Below are 18,386 nucleotides of genomic sequence, written 5' to 3' on the forward strand. Positions count from 1 at the left end.
CAGTTTGATAGAGGTTTTAGCAACAGACAGGTAATTTGGCATAAATTATTGTAGTTGCAATCTGTTTTTCACTAGTGGATATTTCTTCTTTTGTTACAACCTTTTTTTCTTTTGCATAAGTAGCTGATTGTTGCAAAACTAACTTCAGAATGTAGTTAATCAAAACATCTAGACTTCTAAAAAGTGACTAGTGGTTCTGGTTGCTTCAAATTTTAGGTGCCCAACATGAGGCACTTTAAAAGGGCCTGATTTTCAGAGAGGAAGCACTTATTGAAAATCAGATCTCTTCACATGGGCACTCAAAATCATTCTTGCTTTTGAATATCTTGCTTTACTGTTTGTCCTTGTCAATACTGCAGATATATGCTTTCATCAATGAAAAATAGAAATATATTTAAATGGGGAATTATATTTCTTTAATGCCTACTTTTTGGGTATTATATCATACAGTTCTTTTTTTTTAAAGAACATTGACAGTGATTTATATGATAATTTTATAATATCATGATAATTCTTGTGTAACTCTTATTTTTACAGTCCCAGAAATCCTGGATAGAAAACACTTTCACCAAGAGGGAATGTGTGTATATTATACCAAGTTCAAAGGACCCTCACAGGTAACTAGAAATTTTATGCATGGCTTCCTTACTACTTCTTAATTAAATTGATATAAAATAGATTGGCACAGTAACTGCTGTTCTTAAAACATTCATGTAACCTCAATTTTTTTATCTATATAAAATGAAACTCTCTGCCTTTAGTTCAGTCCTTAGTGCCTAAGCATCGCAACTGTGTCTGTATGGCTTCTCTGACTTTATTGAAAGTCCCTCAACATACCACAGATGCCTATTCATTTGAGTATGTCACCTCTTTCTTTTTCTACTAGTCCCTGTAGTGGGCATAACTGTCTAGAGTGCTTCTTGTTGCACATTTCTTTAGATCAGAAAGCACTGTAAAGATGCACTTCATACAGAGACTGGTAGAGGAAAGAAGACTGTGAGCCTGCAAGAAATACATTTCCTTTCATGCTGAAGAGTTGACATTAAGGAAATGGGGAGAAATAAATGTGAGAGTGTGTTGCAGAAGGAGTTGAAGAATCCAATGGAAAGAGAAAAGAGAGAAATCCAAGAGAAATCCAAAATTGACACGGGCCATACAGACTCAAAGGTGGAGGAAAGTTGTGTTTTCAGAAAACTCGATTCTGATACCAGGATGTGGCATGTGATGCCTTCCCCCCCCCCCCCCCCCCACTCCATCCTCATCATTCAAAACCTCTGGGGGGGAAAAACAACAATGTGAAAAGACAGGAGGAAAGGTCAGAAAGGGCATTGAAAATGGTTACAGCTATGGAGGGCATTAAGTATGATGATATTAGTATTTTGCTTAGTAAGCGTTGAGTAAGAAGAGACCTGACTTTAGGCATATGAAACAATACAGGGTGTAATAAAACTAATTAATTTAAATGCTGTTTTTAACTTAGTCTTTCACAATACCCAAACAAGATGATGTGAAATTAAAATGTGCAGTCAACATAGAAATATGACCTCTCAAGCATCTAGTTAGTTTGTGGATTTCACTGGCTCTAGAAGTCATTCAGATATAATTTATACATGTTGTAGCATCTTGCTGTCACACACTTATATATTTAAAAAAAAACAAAACCCACCTCCAATCACAAATGAGATTAAATCTATTGTTACTTCATGTTACATGGCAATTTAAAAAATTGCTAAAATTAGAAATACTAGATGCAATTTAACTGCTCTACAGCCCCAAGTTAAGTGTTACACAGGTTCACATGACTTTTAGAATTAAACTTCTGCTTTTCAGATCCATAAAACTGCTAGTTCAAGTCCTGCACATAAAACACTTGTATAGCTTTGCTAAATTCAGACTAATATTAGTTTCTTTTGAGAATTTGTTTCAGGCAGAATAAAGCCTGAGCTCTAGTCTGTGAAATGTATCACAAATGATTCATTAAATTCCTGGAAACCATAGGACCCTGAGAAGGTTTTAGAATTTAGTTGCACGATCTGATTGAAACACATGGAAAACTTGCAAATGCAAGCAGAGTAATTAGGAAGCTGTTAAAATTTCCAGAGCATTTCCCAGGGAACAAAACAATCTTTCAACACTTGTCTTTCTTTAAGTTTAATCCATTTGTAGGCTACAAATGAAGTTTTCACATTTGGCCAATCCATTCCTTAGATTTTATCTGACTGTAGTTCCTGAAATATGCATGAAGGAATCAAATATAGAAGAGAAAATAAACATCTTTAGATGTTTTGCAGAATAATTTTGCTTAGCATAAGTTGTGATCTATAGTTAAAAACCTATTTTGACAATTATTGAAATCTAGTTTCATATTAAATATCCAGAAGATTTATAACTTAATGTAGCTTCAGAGAAGGCTAAAATAACTACAATTTAAAGAGCTTGCTTTATGCTTTAATTTATTCTCAGCATAGTTATAAAAATGTGAATCTACAATATAATTTTATTTTAGATAGTATTTTTTTGTACAATTATACCAAAATTTATTATGGACTTGAATAATACAGGTTAGTTAATTGTTTTTTTGTTTTTTTTTAATTGAAGAATTTATTCGTAAGGTTGTTAGGAGCAGAAGGGGAAAGTAAGAGGCAAAGACAAAGGAGAAAGGATGTTTAAAATGAGATTTGGAAACAGGTGGTATTAGGGGGCTTATTCCTTCACCCACTTACTTCCCTGGTCCTTCTCGCATGAACAGAGAGCAACAATACCCGAAGTCCAAAGGTGCAAACAATTCGATGTTTATTGGGGTGAACTTCCAGCAAGCATGATTCCAGTTTCCTTCCTTAGTATCCTCCTTCCCAGCTCTGACACCACAGAGCCTTACACCTGTGTCCCTGTTCCCATTCCTACCCTTAGCCAAACATGATTCCAACTTCCTCACCCCCATTCCCTGTTCCCATCTCCCCCTTTAGCAAAACATGATTGCAATTTTCTTACTCCCATTCCCTGTTCCCATCTCACACACCCACATGCCCATGCCCACCTCCACTCACACCCACACCCAGTCACTTCCTCATTGACTACAGATTATATAGTAAAACTTGAGTTCTGCTTAGCTATACCTTAACCAATCATTTTCCTGAAATTTAACTAACCAATCCTAACATATTGTAACATGATTATGTAACCAATTATATCCCACCACCTTAATTAGTTTACACCCAGCAAAATTAATTATACAGCAGACAGGAACAATCACAGAACCAGACAGAGATTATACAGACAAACAATAGCAAAGTGGGAATTACAATGACAAGACAACACAGAAGCGAGGATTTCACATCCCAGCTATTGATAAGTGAGTTCTTGCCAGACAGGATGCTATCAAACTAAGTTTCATTTTTCATTTTCTAGGCACTTCCCTTTCTCTGGAGGTGATAGGAACTATCAGGACAGGATTGTATTCCTAACAGCCGAATAGCACCTTATTTCAGTGTGACTAGTTTGGAATGTGAGGATGTGACTGTTTGCTTCCCAGCTTATGGCTGCCTCTGCTGCTTAGGCAAAGGCCTTAGCCTAAGAACAGGGCCTCAGACTGTCACAGTAAGAGAAGGCCCTTACACCAGCAGACAGTGATTTTGATTCTTTCTTTTATACCTCTATCACTAGCCAAGTGATAAGAATACACCTAAATTCTTAGAGTACAGGCCTTTGCAGACAGGCCTGAATATCTATATCCTAACACTCCACCCCTCTTTTTTCTTTTTCTTTTGGGATCCTCCTGCTCAGGTATCCCTGGAAAAGCATAGGACATATGGCGACACATTTCCTGATAGGGCCAGGCATCAAGGTGGAAGGTGTCGATATTCCATTTGTCCCACTGCCCCTTGTGTAGTATAGTGCCCTGCACCTTCTCTCATACGGGCATACCACACCTATTCCAATTAGTGTTCCAGACTTCCCATTAGAGTGGGCCTGAGAAGGTTGGGTCCGGGTTGTCTAGTACACTGCAGGGTTTGGAGGGCTTATTACATTTCTTATAGGTTATCTCCCTATGCAACGTAACACAAGTACAGTTAACAATACAAAATCCACAGCAACACCGAGTCCTGACCACTGCAGTATGGTCCAACATCCGAGACTCCCCCAAAACACTGCCTCTCCTCCTTCGACGGGGTCACGATCTTGTGTGTTCAGTTGCTGGCAGTTGCAACAAGCTGCCCCTGCAGGTTTTGCTTGCTTTTGTCCATATCATAAGTCCATTGAATGTTCACAGAGAGATGGGATATTGTCCAAACCAGCTTGACCACTTGGTATGGAATCAGGCAGTATGCCCTGGCTTATTCACAGCAATAAGATTCACAGATCCATTTGTGCACCAAAGTCCATATAGCAGCATGTAGATGGGTGTAGTTTGGTTATGGGCTGGTGTAATTGTGCCCCCAGTAATATGTACATTCCCAGCAAAACACCTTATAAACAGTACACCCAATTGTCCACCCCTTGCATAGGCTCCTCTATAGTCATAGGAGAGGGGCACATCCAAACATCTTCTATTGATTTACACTGTTTTACACACCCCTCCATTAATTCCCAGTGAGCTCCTCCCCTTTTCATTATTTCCATAGGGCTTGTGGGGGCCACCTTAGCTGCCATTCCATTTCCAGGTACCACGGTAGCTATTACACAGGTGCTGGCCTCCTAGTTGAGCATTTTGCATTCCCATACACATCTTCCCCCAGGGTCAGCCTTTTGAAGCCATCCCCCACCCACATCATGAGGTTTTCTGTTCATTAAAGCACAACAATGCTAGCAACAAGACAAACACCACAGACAAACAACACAAAACATAGATCCATGGTATTCTGGGTTATTTTTCCGCTGGTGCCAGCTTGCTTGTAGAGTGTCTGAAAAACAAAAAAAAACAATTTCCACCCCCCTGGTGGGGACAGATTATTGCTTAATAATAATACCACTTTCTTTTACAAATGTCCTTGCTACTTGCAGGAAAAACAGAAGAATTACCTCCAGGCTGTCCTTATTTTGTTCTATAGTCAGGCTAGTGAATTACCTCACTCACTGGTCATTTATGAAATTCATGAGATGGTGTACCTCAGTTTCCCCTCTTGTACAACAGACCAAGTTTTCAATAGTTTCTCTGCTATACCAAGCTTTAAGTTTATTCTCAGGTAATAGCTGAGACACAGCTTCAGATTTTAGCACTGTACACACACACACACACACCCCTTAAGGTTAACCTGTCCCCCTTATTTTCAGGCTTGACTTGTTTTTTTCACCTCCCTTTCCTGAAGGGCCATAATCTGAGTCTTCTAGTAGCTTGTTTGCTGACCAGATGTATTTGTTGTTTGCAGCTCCTTTGTGCCCATCAGCTAGGTAATTTGCATTTACACACAGAGGCTTACTAGCTTGCTTCTGGATCCAAAGCTGTTAGCAGCTCAGACACTGTCTTAAAAGGGAAGCATTTTACTTCCACCAGAGTTCTGATTACTTTCCACTTTCATCTCCTGCTCCAAAACACACACACATCTGAAAAAGAAAGCACAACCTATTGTGGCCCCTTTTGGAGCACTATTAGGATTTTAATGAAGTACCATGTTTTATTTGCATTTCTTTTACCCCTTCTCCAATATACACTGCACACGTCCTGGGAAAATGCACATTCCTTCCGTATAGTTTAACCTCCATAACATCATTTTAGCCAAATTAATTTTACACAAGGTATAACTGCCTCCCCCATGCCCACAGAGTTTTCATGCACACCCACCGAAGCAACAATCTAATCCCCCAGAGCCATCCCAAGGCTCAGTGTTCCCATCATTCCTCCCCTTTTCCTTTTCTTTTACCTGTGCGCGCACACACAAAATTCTGTTTTGCCTAACATCACTTGCACTGTGATTACTCTTTTTTACACAACTGTACCCCAGTTACACTTCCATTTTGTACAACTAGACACAACCAGGAGCAGCCAAGTTAAGTTCCAAGAGAAACCCCTTCCATCCTTTAGTGATTTTGATTACATTACCCAAAAGTCAAATAATTTTGATCAGATTCTCTCTCTGCCTGCAGCAGTCCCTTATAGACCATTTCTGTGGGAAAAGGGCCCATTTTCCCTCAGAATGGCTGTAAAGGTTTCTGTGGACAGAAGCATAGTGGTGGTAGTAGCCACTCTACCTGACCCCCTTGGATAATTTAATTACCAAGCTTCCTTCCAATGTGACTGCACAGAGTTGCACATTCAGTTACATTTATATAACTGGGTTTTATCATTAAACAAAACTTCCTTCTTGACATCTCAGATAAGTATCCAAAGTACCCTCCATTAAAACTTCAGAAAAACAAAAGAGTGTGGAAAGGCAGGTTGCACTTTGAAACTTTTTGTTTTCTCCACTCCCCCAGGACCAAGTCTTAGATCCAGTCTCTAAAGGTAGTCTGTTAACTCTGCTTTTGACTTTAAACCCTTTTGTCCCAAATCATCTTTAACTACCCCTAACTAATTTACAACCCTTCAGCAGCCAGGTGACGCAGCACCAAACTTGAAAGATTACTGGCAGCTTCCCATAATGCTACCCTTACTTCAAACCTCTCACAAGCAGACTGAAGTGCCTCCTTTCCCTGGAAGGCATTCAGTCCCCATGGGCAGGGACCTTCTTCCACTACCCATGTACCAAGGAGGGTGGGCTCCTCAGCCACCCCCCATCCCTCTGGGTCCTCTAACACTTCCTCCATTTCCTTTTTAATCTCATCCCAGGTTGACCCCTGTACCTGGTATGGGCCCTGGTTCTCCCTTATCCATTTATCCAAAAAATCCTTTATCCTGGCTTGCCAGAACCTGCAACTACCATCACGAGAGTTCGCGGTACCCCCTCCAAGCAGCTGCGCGGACTGTGGCAGACTTACAGGCTGCCACTCACCTATCCAATGCGATGCATCCGAGTCACGGCACCAAGATGTTAGGGGGCTTATTCCTTCACCCACTTACTTCCCTGGTCCTTCTCGCATGAACAGAGAGCAACAATACCCGAAGTCCAAAGGTGTAAACAATTCGATGTTTATTGGGGTGAACTTCCAGCAAGCATGATTCCAGTTTCCTTCCTTAGTATCCTCCTTCCCAGCTCTGACACCACAGAGCCTTACACCTGTGTCCCTGTTCCCATTCCTACCCTTAGCCAAACATGATTCCAACTTCCTTACTCCCATTCCCTGTTCCCATTTCCCCCTTTAGCAAAACATGATTGCAATTTTCTTACTCCCATTCCCTGTTCCCATCTCACACACCCACATGCCCGTGCCCACACCCAGTCACTTCCTCATTGACTACAGATTATATAGTAAAACTTGAGTTCTGCTTAGCTATACCTTAACCAATCATTTTCCTGAAATTTAACTAACCAATCCTAACATATTGTAACATGATTATGTAACCAATTATATCCCACCACCTTAATTAGTTTACACCCAGCAAAATTAATTATACAGCAGACAGGAACAATCACAGAACCAGACAGAGATTATACAGACAAACAATAGCAAAGTGGGAATTACAATGACAAGACAACACAGAAGCAAGGATTTCACATCCCAGCTATTGATAAGTGAGTTCTTGCCAGACAGGATGCTATCAAACTAAGTTTCATTTTTCATTTTCTAGGCACTTCCCTTTCTCTGGAGGTGATAGGAATACAATCCTGTCCTGATAGTTCCTAACAGCCGAATAGCACCTTATTTCAGTGTGACTAGTTTGGAATGTGAGGATGTGACTGTTTGCTTCCCAGCTTATGGCTGCCTCTGCTGCTTAGGCAAAGGCCTTAGCCTAAGAACAGGGCCTCAGACTGTCACAGTAAGAGAAGGCCCTTACACCAGCAGACAGTGATTTTGATTCTTTCTTTTATACCTCTATCACTAGCCAAGTGATAAGAATACACCTAAATTCTTAGAGTACAGGCCTTTGCAGACAGGCCTGAATATCTATATCCTAACAGGTGGAATTAGAATTTCTGCATCTTTTCACAATTAATTAATTGCATTAACAGAACATTGTACAAGTTCATTAGGACCCAGCTTAGCCTTATGCACATGCAGGGCAAAATGACCCTCACCCCAAAACAAAAAATACAACAAGACACAGGAATGAGAAGGATCAACTCTGAGGGAGAGATGCTACAGTATTTAAACTATAGAATCAATGAAAAAGACAGCATATTATCTCTTCCCCCCCCCCCCCCCCCAAGAGTTGAAGAAAAATATAAAAGCTTCATACTACCTACTTTAAGAGCCCAGTTTACCAACCATTTAAGCATGGGTTTAACCTGAAACAGTGTGAATAATCCCATTCAGGTTAATGGTGATTAAAGACCATTATTTAACTTCAACAGGTCTATGCATGTGCTAAAGTACTCTGATGAGTCAGGGCCTAAAAATATAATTTAGGCCATGTCTACACTACAGAGTTAAGTCAACTTAAATTACGTCAATGATCATAAACCGCTGTGGTTACATTGCTTGTGCATTTTCACACAGTGCTCCTTGTGTCGGTAGGGCATGTCCGCAGTTGGTGCCCTAGCACCGACAAAGACAGCGTGCACTGTCCATATCCCCTATGCAGATCGCTTCCACCTCCCGTTAAGAGTTCTAGGAATGGATTGCAGTGCATCATGGGGGTGAAATCACCATCCCTTTGATGCAGTTTTTTCCATCTGATAATTCCAAGGGCTTCTGACTGGGTTTTGCACCGTTTTCAACTGCCCCTGTAAACCTTGTGCCCACCCTCTCTGCCTGAAAGCATGGATCCTGCACTGCTCACCAGTCTTTGATAAGTATTAGGAACACAACACGGCTGACCTTCAGTATTTCATAAATTGCAAATCTGAACAGGAATCCGTGCTGCCTGCACTACTGTGTGCCATGCAAAGAAATCATTCAAGATTGATTTGGCATTCACAGAGCAGCTGCACAAGGTGGACCGTCACGATTGGGCTTGGGAAACAAGCAGCGAGTGGTGAGATTAGATTGTGATGCAGGTGTGGGATGGTGAGCAGTGGCAGCAGAACTTTCATATGTGCAAAGCCACCTTCTTTGAAATGTATGTGGAGCTCACCCCTGCCCTCTGGTGCCAGAACACAGAAATGAGAGCTTCCCTAATGGTGGAAAAGCGAGTGGTGATTGCTGTGTGGAAGTGGGCAACTCCAGACCGCTACCGGTCAGTCGCGAATCAATTTGGAGTTGGGAAGTCCACCGTGGGGGTTGCAGTGATGCAAGTGTGCAGGGCCATTAATCGCCTTCTGCTACGAAAGACTGTGACTCTGGGCAATGTGCAGGAAATAAGAAAAGGAATACAAATAAATTGGTTAGTCTCTAAGGTGCCACAAGTACTCCTTTTCTTTTTGCGAATACAGACTATCATGGCTGTTACTCTGAAACCTGTCATTGTGCAGGAAATAGTGGATGCTGTTGCGGCAATGGGATTCCCTAACTGCGGCAGGACTATAGATGGTGCACACATCCCAATTTTGGCCCCAGACCATCTTGCAAGGGAGTACATCAACAGAAAGGGCTACTTCTCTATGCTACTGCAGGTGCTGGTGGATCACCAGGGTCGTGTCACTGACATCAACACAGGGTGGTCAGGGAAGGTGCATGACACATGCATCTCAGGAACCCTGGCCTGTACAGAAAGCTGCAAGTAGGGACTTTCCAATAGAGGATGTGGAAATGCCCATAGTGATCCTGGGAGACTCAACCTACCCTTTACTCCTGTGGTTCACGAATCCATACACCTGAAACCTTGACAGCAGCAAGGAGAACTTCAATAATCAGTTCAGCAGGTACAGAATGACCATAGAATGTGTCTTTGGAAGATTAAAGGGTTGCTGGCACTGCCTTTTTGGCAGGTTAGACCAAGAGGGAAAAGTTTCCCGAGGTGGGGAGTGTTAAGGTGGATTGCCAGGTGGCTGATTTTGAGCAGCCAGACAGCAGGGTTATTAGAGGGGCACAATGGGGGGCTATTTGAATCAGGGAGGCTTTGAAGCAGCATTTTGACAATGAGCCCCAGTAATGTGTCTTTCTGTAATGAATTAAGCCAGGCATTGTTTACTTGCCACCTTGAATGACCCCTGTAACGATGTCTGCCTGAGTATTAATTGTAGTCTGCAAATGTGGCAGTTGTCACTGTTTGAATTTTTGTTGCAACCATCTTGTGTAGGTCACAAATAAAGAATCACTGTCTTTGTAAGACTCCTTTTTTATTAAAGGCAATACACAGATTCATATTTCTTACAAGGGACATGACAGTGAACAGTACTCTCATGCAGCTGTGAGATCCTCACTTCAGAAAGGCTAGCTGTCATTATGGAAAATGTACCGCTTGCACTCCACTGCAAGGGACTGCTACGGGGCAGGAATGCGAGAGGAGTGTCTTTGGGGAGGGCAAGGAATGCAGTTCTGTATGGGCTGCAGGAGGATTCCTGGGGGAATTCTGCGCCAAAAAATGAAAAATTCTGTGCACAATAGTTTAAAAATCTGCAAAATTCCACGTTTTATTTGTCAAACTAACACAATATCACACTGGTTTCAATTATTTTGGTGATTTATTTAAACTACGGTACAGTGGATGGAGAATGGGAGTGGGGAGCATTGGAGGAAATCCCCAACCTGCCTTGCCTTATAGTAATGTAGCTAGGTTTGATACTTTATTTCTAGTTATTAGTCAACAAATATATGCAATCATATGCTCAGTGTTACATCATAGGCAAGTGAAGCTGGGGAATCAAACCCACAATTTATATTGGCTACTGACCATCTGCAGAAAGGTAGGTTGCAAACAGTTCATGGAGCACATTTTGGTAGAAAATTTTTTCAGTCCAAAAATTTAGACCAGTTCTATCTAATCACTAAAGTAACCATAGCATTTATAAGGCCATGTGTCCTTTACATAACTTTGGCAATGTAAAGGAGCCTTAAAAATTTTACACCTGTTTTATACTCCTGGGGGAATTCACAAAGACAGTGGGAACCATTACTAAGCAGGCAGGCTGCTACATTTTGCTCTACCTGAGGGGACAGAGCTTGCCCCTAGCCTACCTCTTCAGAACACCCTAAAGCCCTGCCCCTTCATGCCAAGTGTGCTGCAATAGCAAGCGAGAGGGACAGAGTTTCTCACGCACGCACGCATGGCTGCCCATCCCCATCTCATTTATATTTCTACCAGCTGCTCCGGGTGCCTGAACCGACCTGCCTGTGCTGTCAAAGAGGGGTACATGACTGCTCTTGTGCCTTTCCTTTGCTTCTGCAGGGAAGCAAAGAAATCTGCGGGGGACATTAATTCTGCAAACACTTAGTGATGCAGAATTCCCCCAGGAATAAGGGGGAGTCGAGCACTCATGTGTTCCGCCTGCAGAGCAATCAGGGACCTCAGGATCTCTGTTTGGTCCTCCGTGAACTTTATTACCCACTCCTGACTCTCTCCTCGCCTCTAGTTTCTCATTTGTCTAAACATTCTGTGCTTGTTATTGGCCTGATCTGATGATTGCAGCAATTCCCGAAACATGTCCTCCTTACTCCTCCTTGCTCACTTCCTTATCTGATGGAGGTGCTCCGCTGGTTTGTAGGTGTTCACCCTCAAGGGCACATCTGCAGAAGCAAAAGAAGCAATACACAGTGTCATTATTGTATGTGCACTCAGTCTTAAATCATAAAAGTTACATACACCTTTTTCTCACTTTCCCTTGTTAAGCACACAGCACGGCCAGAGCACTAAACATGGTGAGTTTGGCCCAGGGGAAGAAGGTGCAAGACAGGATAAAGGGTCTGGGTGGTTTCAGAAGAGGATCAGTATAAGGGTCCTGGGACATTATTCTGAATACTAGCACCGTTTTCCACAGGTGGGCGGCGAAGGAAGCTGAAATCATACTATTGAGGGTAACTGAAAATGCAAGGGTGCCTCTCCTACAGATGTGTCACTTCAGATTGGGACCATATGCTGCTCGCCTGTGTGATGCTTTGATTCCTCCAGAAGTAATTGCTGATTGGCTTGCCAAAATTTCCTACAACGGAGAAAGAAACAAAGCAGTTCTGCCAAGGAACCTTTGGCAAAGGATTGCAGAGTATCTACAGGAAAGTTTCCTAGAGATCTCTATGGAGGATTCTTAGGAGATCTCGGTGTGTATTAACAAACTTTTCCACAGGGCTCCCATTACGTAGCTGCACAGGGGAATGCGAAGCAGATACAAACAGTAACTAGGGGTAATTTTGATCCCTTCTGTCACATGTACCATGTAACAAAATAAAGGACACACCTACCTCATGTAACCATGCATTATCAAAGAAAAATGAGTACGTACTGGAGCTCCCGTCTCCTACTTCAGGCACACCATTGCCGGACTGCTGCTGGCACTGGCTAGACCCCTCTGCAGTCAGAAAGAGGTCCTGGCTTGCCACACCACCAGATAAGCCTGTTGCCTGTCCCAAATCCTCCTCCAGTTCACCCTGCTCATCCACCACTTCGTTCTCGGGGTTGACTCTGCTGGGCACTGCCTTCAGTGGTCTTCTCCCCCCCCCCCCCCCCCCCCGAGGCTCTTGGCACTGGAGGTGGGGTCATCACTGAGGATAGCATACAGCTCTTTGTAGAAGCAGCATATTTTTGGTGCTACACCAGAGTGACGTTGGCCTCCTTTGCCTTCTGGTAGCTTGTCTCAGCTTCTTTATCTTAGTAGGGCACTGCAGCTCCTAAGTAGGGCACTGCATGTCCCTTTCATGCTCCTTCTCATCCATGCCACGAGCAATCTGCTTCTAGGTGTCAAAGTTCCTACAGCTGGATTGGAGCTGCAACTGCACAGCCTCCTCTCCCCACAGATCCAGCAACTCCAGTGTACTCCACGTGGGAACCCGTTTGCTGTGAAAAGCTGGCATGGTCAGTTGGGAAGATGTGATGTGAGCTGACCAAGCTGAGCAAACAGGAAGTGAAATTTCAAAAATTTCCGGGGCTTTAAAGGGGGAGGGGTGCATGCCTGTGTACCTGTCTGCAGGGCAGCAGAATAGAAACTGCTTATAGGGGTGGCAGGTTTGTAGAAATGGTGGTGGTGGTGCCCAGAAGGCCCAGAGCCCATTTTCCCCCCCCCTCCAACTCCACCCTCCACCTGCCTAAGGCTCTGGGAGGGAGGTCTGGGGTTCAGGGCCTGGGCAGGGGATTGGGGTGCAGGATGCAGGCTCTGGCAGGGAGTGCAGAAGGGGTGAGAGGTTGGGCTCTGGGAGGGAGTTTGGGTGGGGGAGGGGGTCTGGGGTGCAAGCTCCGGGATGGGGCAAGGGGAGGGGGTGCAGGAGGGGGGGAGGGGTGCAGGCTCTGGAGGGGAGTTTGGGGGCAGGAGGGGGTGTGTGGAAGAGGGTGGGGATGCAGGCTCTGGAATGGAGTTTGGGTGCAGGCTCCGGGCTGGGGGTGCAGGCTCTGGGAGGGAGTTTGGGGGCAGGCTGTGGGGGGCAGGCTCTGGGAGGGGGTTGGGGTGGTGCAGTGCTTACCTGGGGCTCCAAGGCAGGGCGGGCCAGGGGCCCTCTGTGTGCTGCTGCCCCCAGGCACTGCCCTCGCAGCTTCCTATTGGCCCCAAGGGTGCTTGGGGCAGGACACAGACCCACCCCGTCCAGGGGCTGCAGGGAGGGGTCGGCAGCCATGTCGAGAGAGCAGGTAGGAAGCCGCTCAGCTCTCTTGCGCTGCTGGTGGTGAGTGGGGGGCCATGGGCCATTTTAAATTGCATGGGGGGAACGCCTGGGGGCGGAAGCAGGGCCAAGGGAGAGACCCGGCCTCAGACATGGCTGGAGCCGGGCCCCAGGCCAGGAATATTTCTGGTGCCCTGACACCACAGGCCCATAGAACTCGCTGCCCATGACTGCTTAGCAGAGCAGTCATGATGAGTATTGCAGGACACCTCCTAGAGACCACTTAGGGAAACATAAGCAAATGCAGTGTCTACACCAGGGCTGGGCGAACTTTTTGGCCCGAGGGCCACATCTGGGTGGGGAAATTGTATGCAGGGCCATGAATGTAGGGCTGGGGCAGGGGGTTGGGGGCTCAGGGCAGGGGATTGGAGTTCAGGAGGGGGTGCAGAGTGCGGCAGGGGGCTCAGGGCAGAGGGTTGGAGTGCAGGAGGGGTTTCGGGGTATGGGCTTTGGCCCGGCGCCGCTTACTTGGTGCGGTTCCAGGGTGGCAGCGGAGTGCAGTGGATCTCAGGCAGGCTCTTTGCCTGCCCTGGCCCCGTGCTGCTACCGGAAGTGGCCAGCGTGTCCAGCAGTGGCTCCTGGGGGTGGGGTGGGGCAGGCGGCTTTGCTGTGCTTGCCTTGTGGGTACCAGCCCTGAAGCTCCCATTGGCTGTGGTTCCCCATTTCCTGCCAATGGGAGCTGGGGGGGGGGTGCACAGAGCCCTCTGCCCTCCTCCATCCCCCAGGGACGTGGTGCCTGATGGGCTGGATCCAGCCTGCAGGCCATAGTTTGCCCTTCCCTGGTCTACACTGACACTATGTTGCTCTAACTTTGTTGCAAAAAGCTTAATGCGGCTCATCAAGGTGGTTTTATTAGGTTGGCGTAGCAGGAGAGTTAAATCAGCAGAGGAATATTGTTGTGTGTACACCTCCACTGTTTTGTTGACGAAACTGTGTAATGTAGACAAGGTGTAAGTTTGTTCACAAATGTTTCAGTGAGTGCAGGTAGAAACTTTTTGAATAGAAGTTGTCCTTTGTAGCTTAACAAATAGATATGGAGCATGTAGTTTTTGCGCTAACCATCCCTGCATTGCCATGCTTTACTATATTAATGTTAATCGGAGAAATACATGAAGAAAAGCTTGGAACATATATTTTTGGTGAAACGTTAGGTACACGTTTTCCGTATCATTATAGATCTGTTTTTTTGTTCAATAATCTTTGTTCTGTATACATAGTAAGTGTACAAAAAATGTTAATCTCGTGTTTACCTGTGTATTCTTTCTCATAGATGTCTTCCAGGGTGTCAGATTTGTCAACAACTTGTCAGGTAAGCAACTCTTTACTTTTAGTGATAATTATTATGACCTTTGCTTGTTAAATATTTTATTCAGAGACTTACTGTAACTTTTTAAAAAGCATTTTAATAATATTACAAAACGACCAGCCAGCAGAAGACGAGAAATAGAAGATTGTATAAAATATACAGAATTATATGGAAGTTGTATGCACTATGGGTAGGGCCTTACCAAATTCATGGCCGTGAAAAATGCATCACCGACCGTGAAATCTGGTCTCCCCCCATGAAGTCTGGTCTTTTGTGTGCTTTTACCCTATGCTACACAGATTTAACGGGGGAAGACCAGTGTTTCTTAAATTGGGGATCCTGACCCAAAAGGGAGTTGCAGGGGGGTCGCAAGGTTATTTTAGGGGGGCTGCGGTATTGCCACCCTTACTTCTGTGCTGTTGCTTTCAGAGGGGATGGTCGGAGAGTGGCAGCTGCTGAGTGAGGGCTATACCTTGCCAACCTTACTTCCGCGCTGCTGCTGGCAGTGGCTCTCCAGCTGCCCAGCTCTGAAAGCAGCTCTACCATCAGCAACAGCGCAGAAGTAAGGTAGCAGTATTGCAGCCGCTCCTACCTTTCACCACCCCCCAACTCCTTTTTGGGTCAGGACCCTTACAATTACAACTCCGTGAAATTTCAGTTTTAAATAGCTGAAATCATGAAATTTATTATTTTTAAAACCCTATGGCCATGAAATTGACCAAAAAGGAGCGTGGTAGGGCCCTAACTATGGGGTAGTTATTGCATAAAATTACATGCAAAAATTACATTAAAAACATTATTAAAGTTGCAAAGTCAAACCCTCATTGGTTAGGGAATACCAGAATTAAAGCCACTGAATGCATATGCATTATGATGCAGTCTTTAATTACATGATCATATTTTTATTTTTTCCCTTTCTCATTCAGTGTACAGAATGGACTGTGCTCACTTTATGAGCATCTTTTTGATATTTTGGTCAATCTTTGTTGCTCAACATGTGGCCTCAACCTTCTTTAATAGAACATATACTATAATAATATATTGGAATTGGAAAAGGTTCAGAAAAGGGCAACAAAAATGATTATGGGTATGAAACTGCTACCATATAAGTGGAGATTAATAAGACTGGGACTTTTCAGCTTGGAAAAGAGACAACTAAGGGGGGATATGATTAAGGTCTATAAAATTATGACTGGTGTGGAGAAAGTAAATAAGGAAGTGTTATTTACTCCTTCTCATAACACAAGAACTAGGGGTGAAATTAATAGGCAGCAGGTTTAAAACGAACAAAGGGAAGTACTTTTTCACACAACGCACAGTCAACCTGTGGAACTCCTTGCCAGAGGATGTTATGAAGGCCAAGACTATAACAGGGTTCAAAAAAGAACTAGATAAGTTCCTGGAGGATAGGTCCATCAATGGCTATTAGCTAGGATGGACAGGAATGGTGTCCCTAGGCCCTGTTTTTCAGAAGGTGGGAATGGGTGAGGGGATGGATCACTTGATGATCACCTGTTCTGTTCAGTCCCTGTGGGGCTCCTGGCATTGGCCATTGTCAGAAGACAGGATACTGGGCTAGATGGACCTTTTGTCTGACCCAGTATGGCCGTTCTTATGTTTTTATGTTACTACATGCTATTCAAACCCTTTTCTGAAAACAGAATTATTAATTTCCTCATGGGCTGTTCTATGGTGCTCATCACTACATTATCTGAGTGCTTCACAAGTGTTAATTTATTTTTGCAACACCCCTGTGAGGTCAGGTATTGGTATTATTTCATTTTCAGTGCGGAGCTGAGGCACAGAGAATAAGATCAAAAGCTTTCACTAGTTCTGGGTGACAAAGCTGAGATGACTAGGACCTGAATTTTTTTCTTTTTTGTTCAGAGTACTTACCATTACATAGCAGTGTACATTGAAAGCACAAATCCCATTGACTTCAGTTGCAGCTGTAAGTGCTCAGCACTTCTGCAGATTAGACCTGAGGGTATCAAATCAGGCACCCAGAAAATGAGGAACACACCATTAGTGGCCACCTGTCAAGGTTCCTTCCCCACTCTGAACGCTAGGGTACAGATGTGGGGACCTGCATGAAAAACCTCCTAAGCTTCTCTTTACCAGCTTAGGTCAAAATTTCCCCAAGGTACAGAATATTCCACCCTTTGTCCTTGGATTGGCCGCTACCACCACCAAACAAATACTGGTTACTGGGGAAGAGCTGTTTGGACACGTCTTTCCCCCCAAAATACTTCCCAAAACCTTGCACCCCACTTTCTGGACAAGGTTTGGTAAAAAGCGTTACCAATTTGCCTAGGTGACTACGGACCCAGACCCTTGGATCTTAAGAACAATGAACAATCCTCCCAACACTTGCACCCCCCCCTTTCCTGGGAAATGTTGGATAAAAAGCCTCACCAATTTGCATAGGTGACCACAGACCCAAACCCTTGGATCTGAGAACAATGAAAAAGCATTCAGTTTTCTTACAAGAAGACTTTTAATAGAAATAGAAGTAAATAGATATAAAGAAATCCCCCCCTGTAAAATCAGGATGGTAGATACCTTACAGGGTAATTAGATTCAAAACATAGAGAACCCCTCTAGGCAAAACCTTAAGTTACAAAAAAGATACACAGACAGAAATAGTTATTCTATTCAGCACAATTCTTTTTTCAGCCATTTAAAGAAATCATAATCTAACACATACCTAGCTAGATTACTTACTAAAAGTTCTAAGACTCCATTCCTGGTCTATCCCCTGCAGAAACCAGCATATAGACAGACACACAGACCCTTTGTTTCTCTCCCTCCTCCCAGCTTTTGAAAGTATCTTGTCTCCTCATTGGTCATTTTGGTCAGGTGCCAGCGAGGTTCCCTTTTGCTTCTTAACCCTTTACAGGTGAGAGGATTTTTTTCCTCTGGCCAGGAGGATTTTAAAGGGGTTTACCCTTCCCTCTATATTTGACACCACCCATGAAAAATTTTGTTTAAGTGACTTGAATAGCATCACATAAGAACACTGTGGAAGAGGCAGGGATAGAATCCAGTTTGCCAGGGCAGCATTCAGTTGCCTTAACCCTGAGGCCATACTCCTGTCTTCCTGCCATCTCCTGCCTCATTCAGTTTTTTCCACAAATAAGGTAAGGTCCTAAAGGCAACAGTCTCTTTCGTTACACAATGTGGTTCATTCCCAGAGCAGGTCTATCCTGTGCACTGAATGAGGCAGGGATCATGTGGAAAAAAATAGTATGTGATTACATAATTAAAGACTCTATCATAATGCATGCATACATACAGAGCCGTCCATTGCGTAGGGCGAATCAGGGTGACCGCTCCAGCCCTGCGCTCTGGGGGCCCCCGCAGG

General features: G+C 44.1%; 1 protein-coding gene across 2 annotated transcripts in view; it reads left to right on the plus strand.

Annotated features, from left to right (window-relative positions):
- The window catches only part of TRPM7 (transient receptor potential cation channel subfamily M member 7), a 130,678-nt gene that overhangs the window by 33,865 nt on the left and 78,427 nt on the right, over nt 1-18,386 (plus strand). For both annotated transcript variants that reach the window (XR_012670261.1, XM_048867305.2), the window contains exons 2-3: nt 538-617; nt 14,987-15,025. Coding sequence is in view for 1 of the 2 variants with exons in the window: in XM_048867305.2 (XP_048723262.2) it covers nt 538-617; nt 14,987-15,025 (119 nt within the window). In the remaining variant the exon portion in view is untranslated. The remainder of the gene's footprint in view (nt 1-537; nt 618-14,986; nt 15,026-18,386) is intronic.

The sequence above is a fragment of the Caretta caretta genome, chromosome 10 (genome assembly GCF_965140235.1).
Source record: "Caretta caretta isolate rCarCar2 chromosome 10, rCarCar1.hap1, whole genome shotgun sequence".
Classification (NCBI taxonomy): Eukaryota; Metazoa; Chordata; order Testudines; family Cheloniidae; genus Caretta; species Caretta caretta.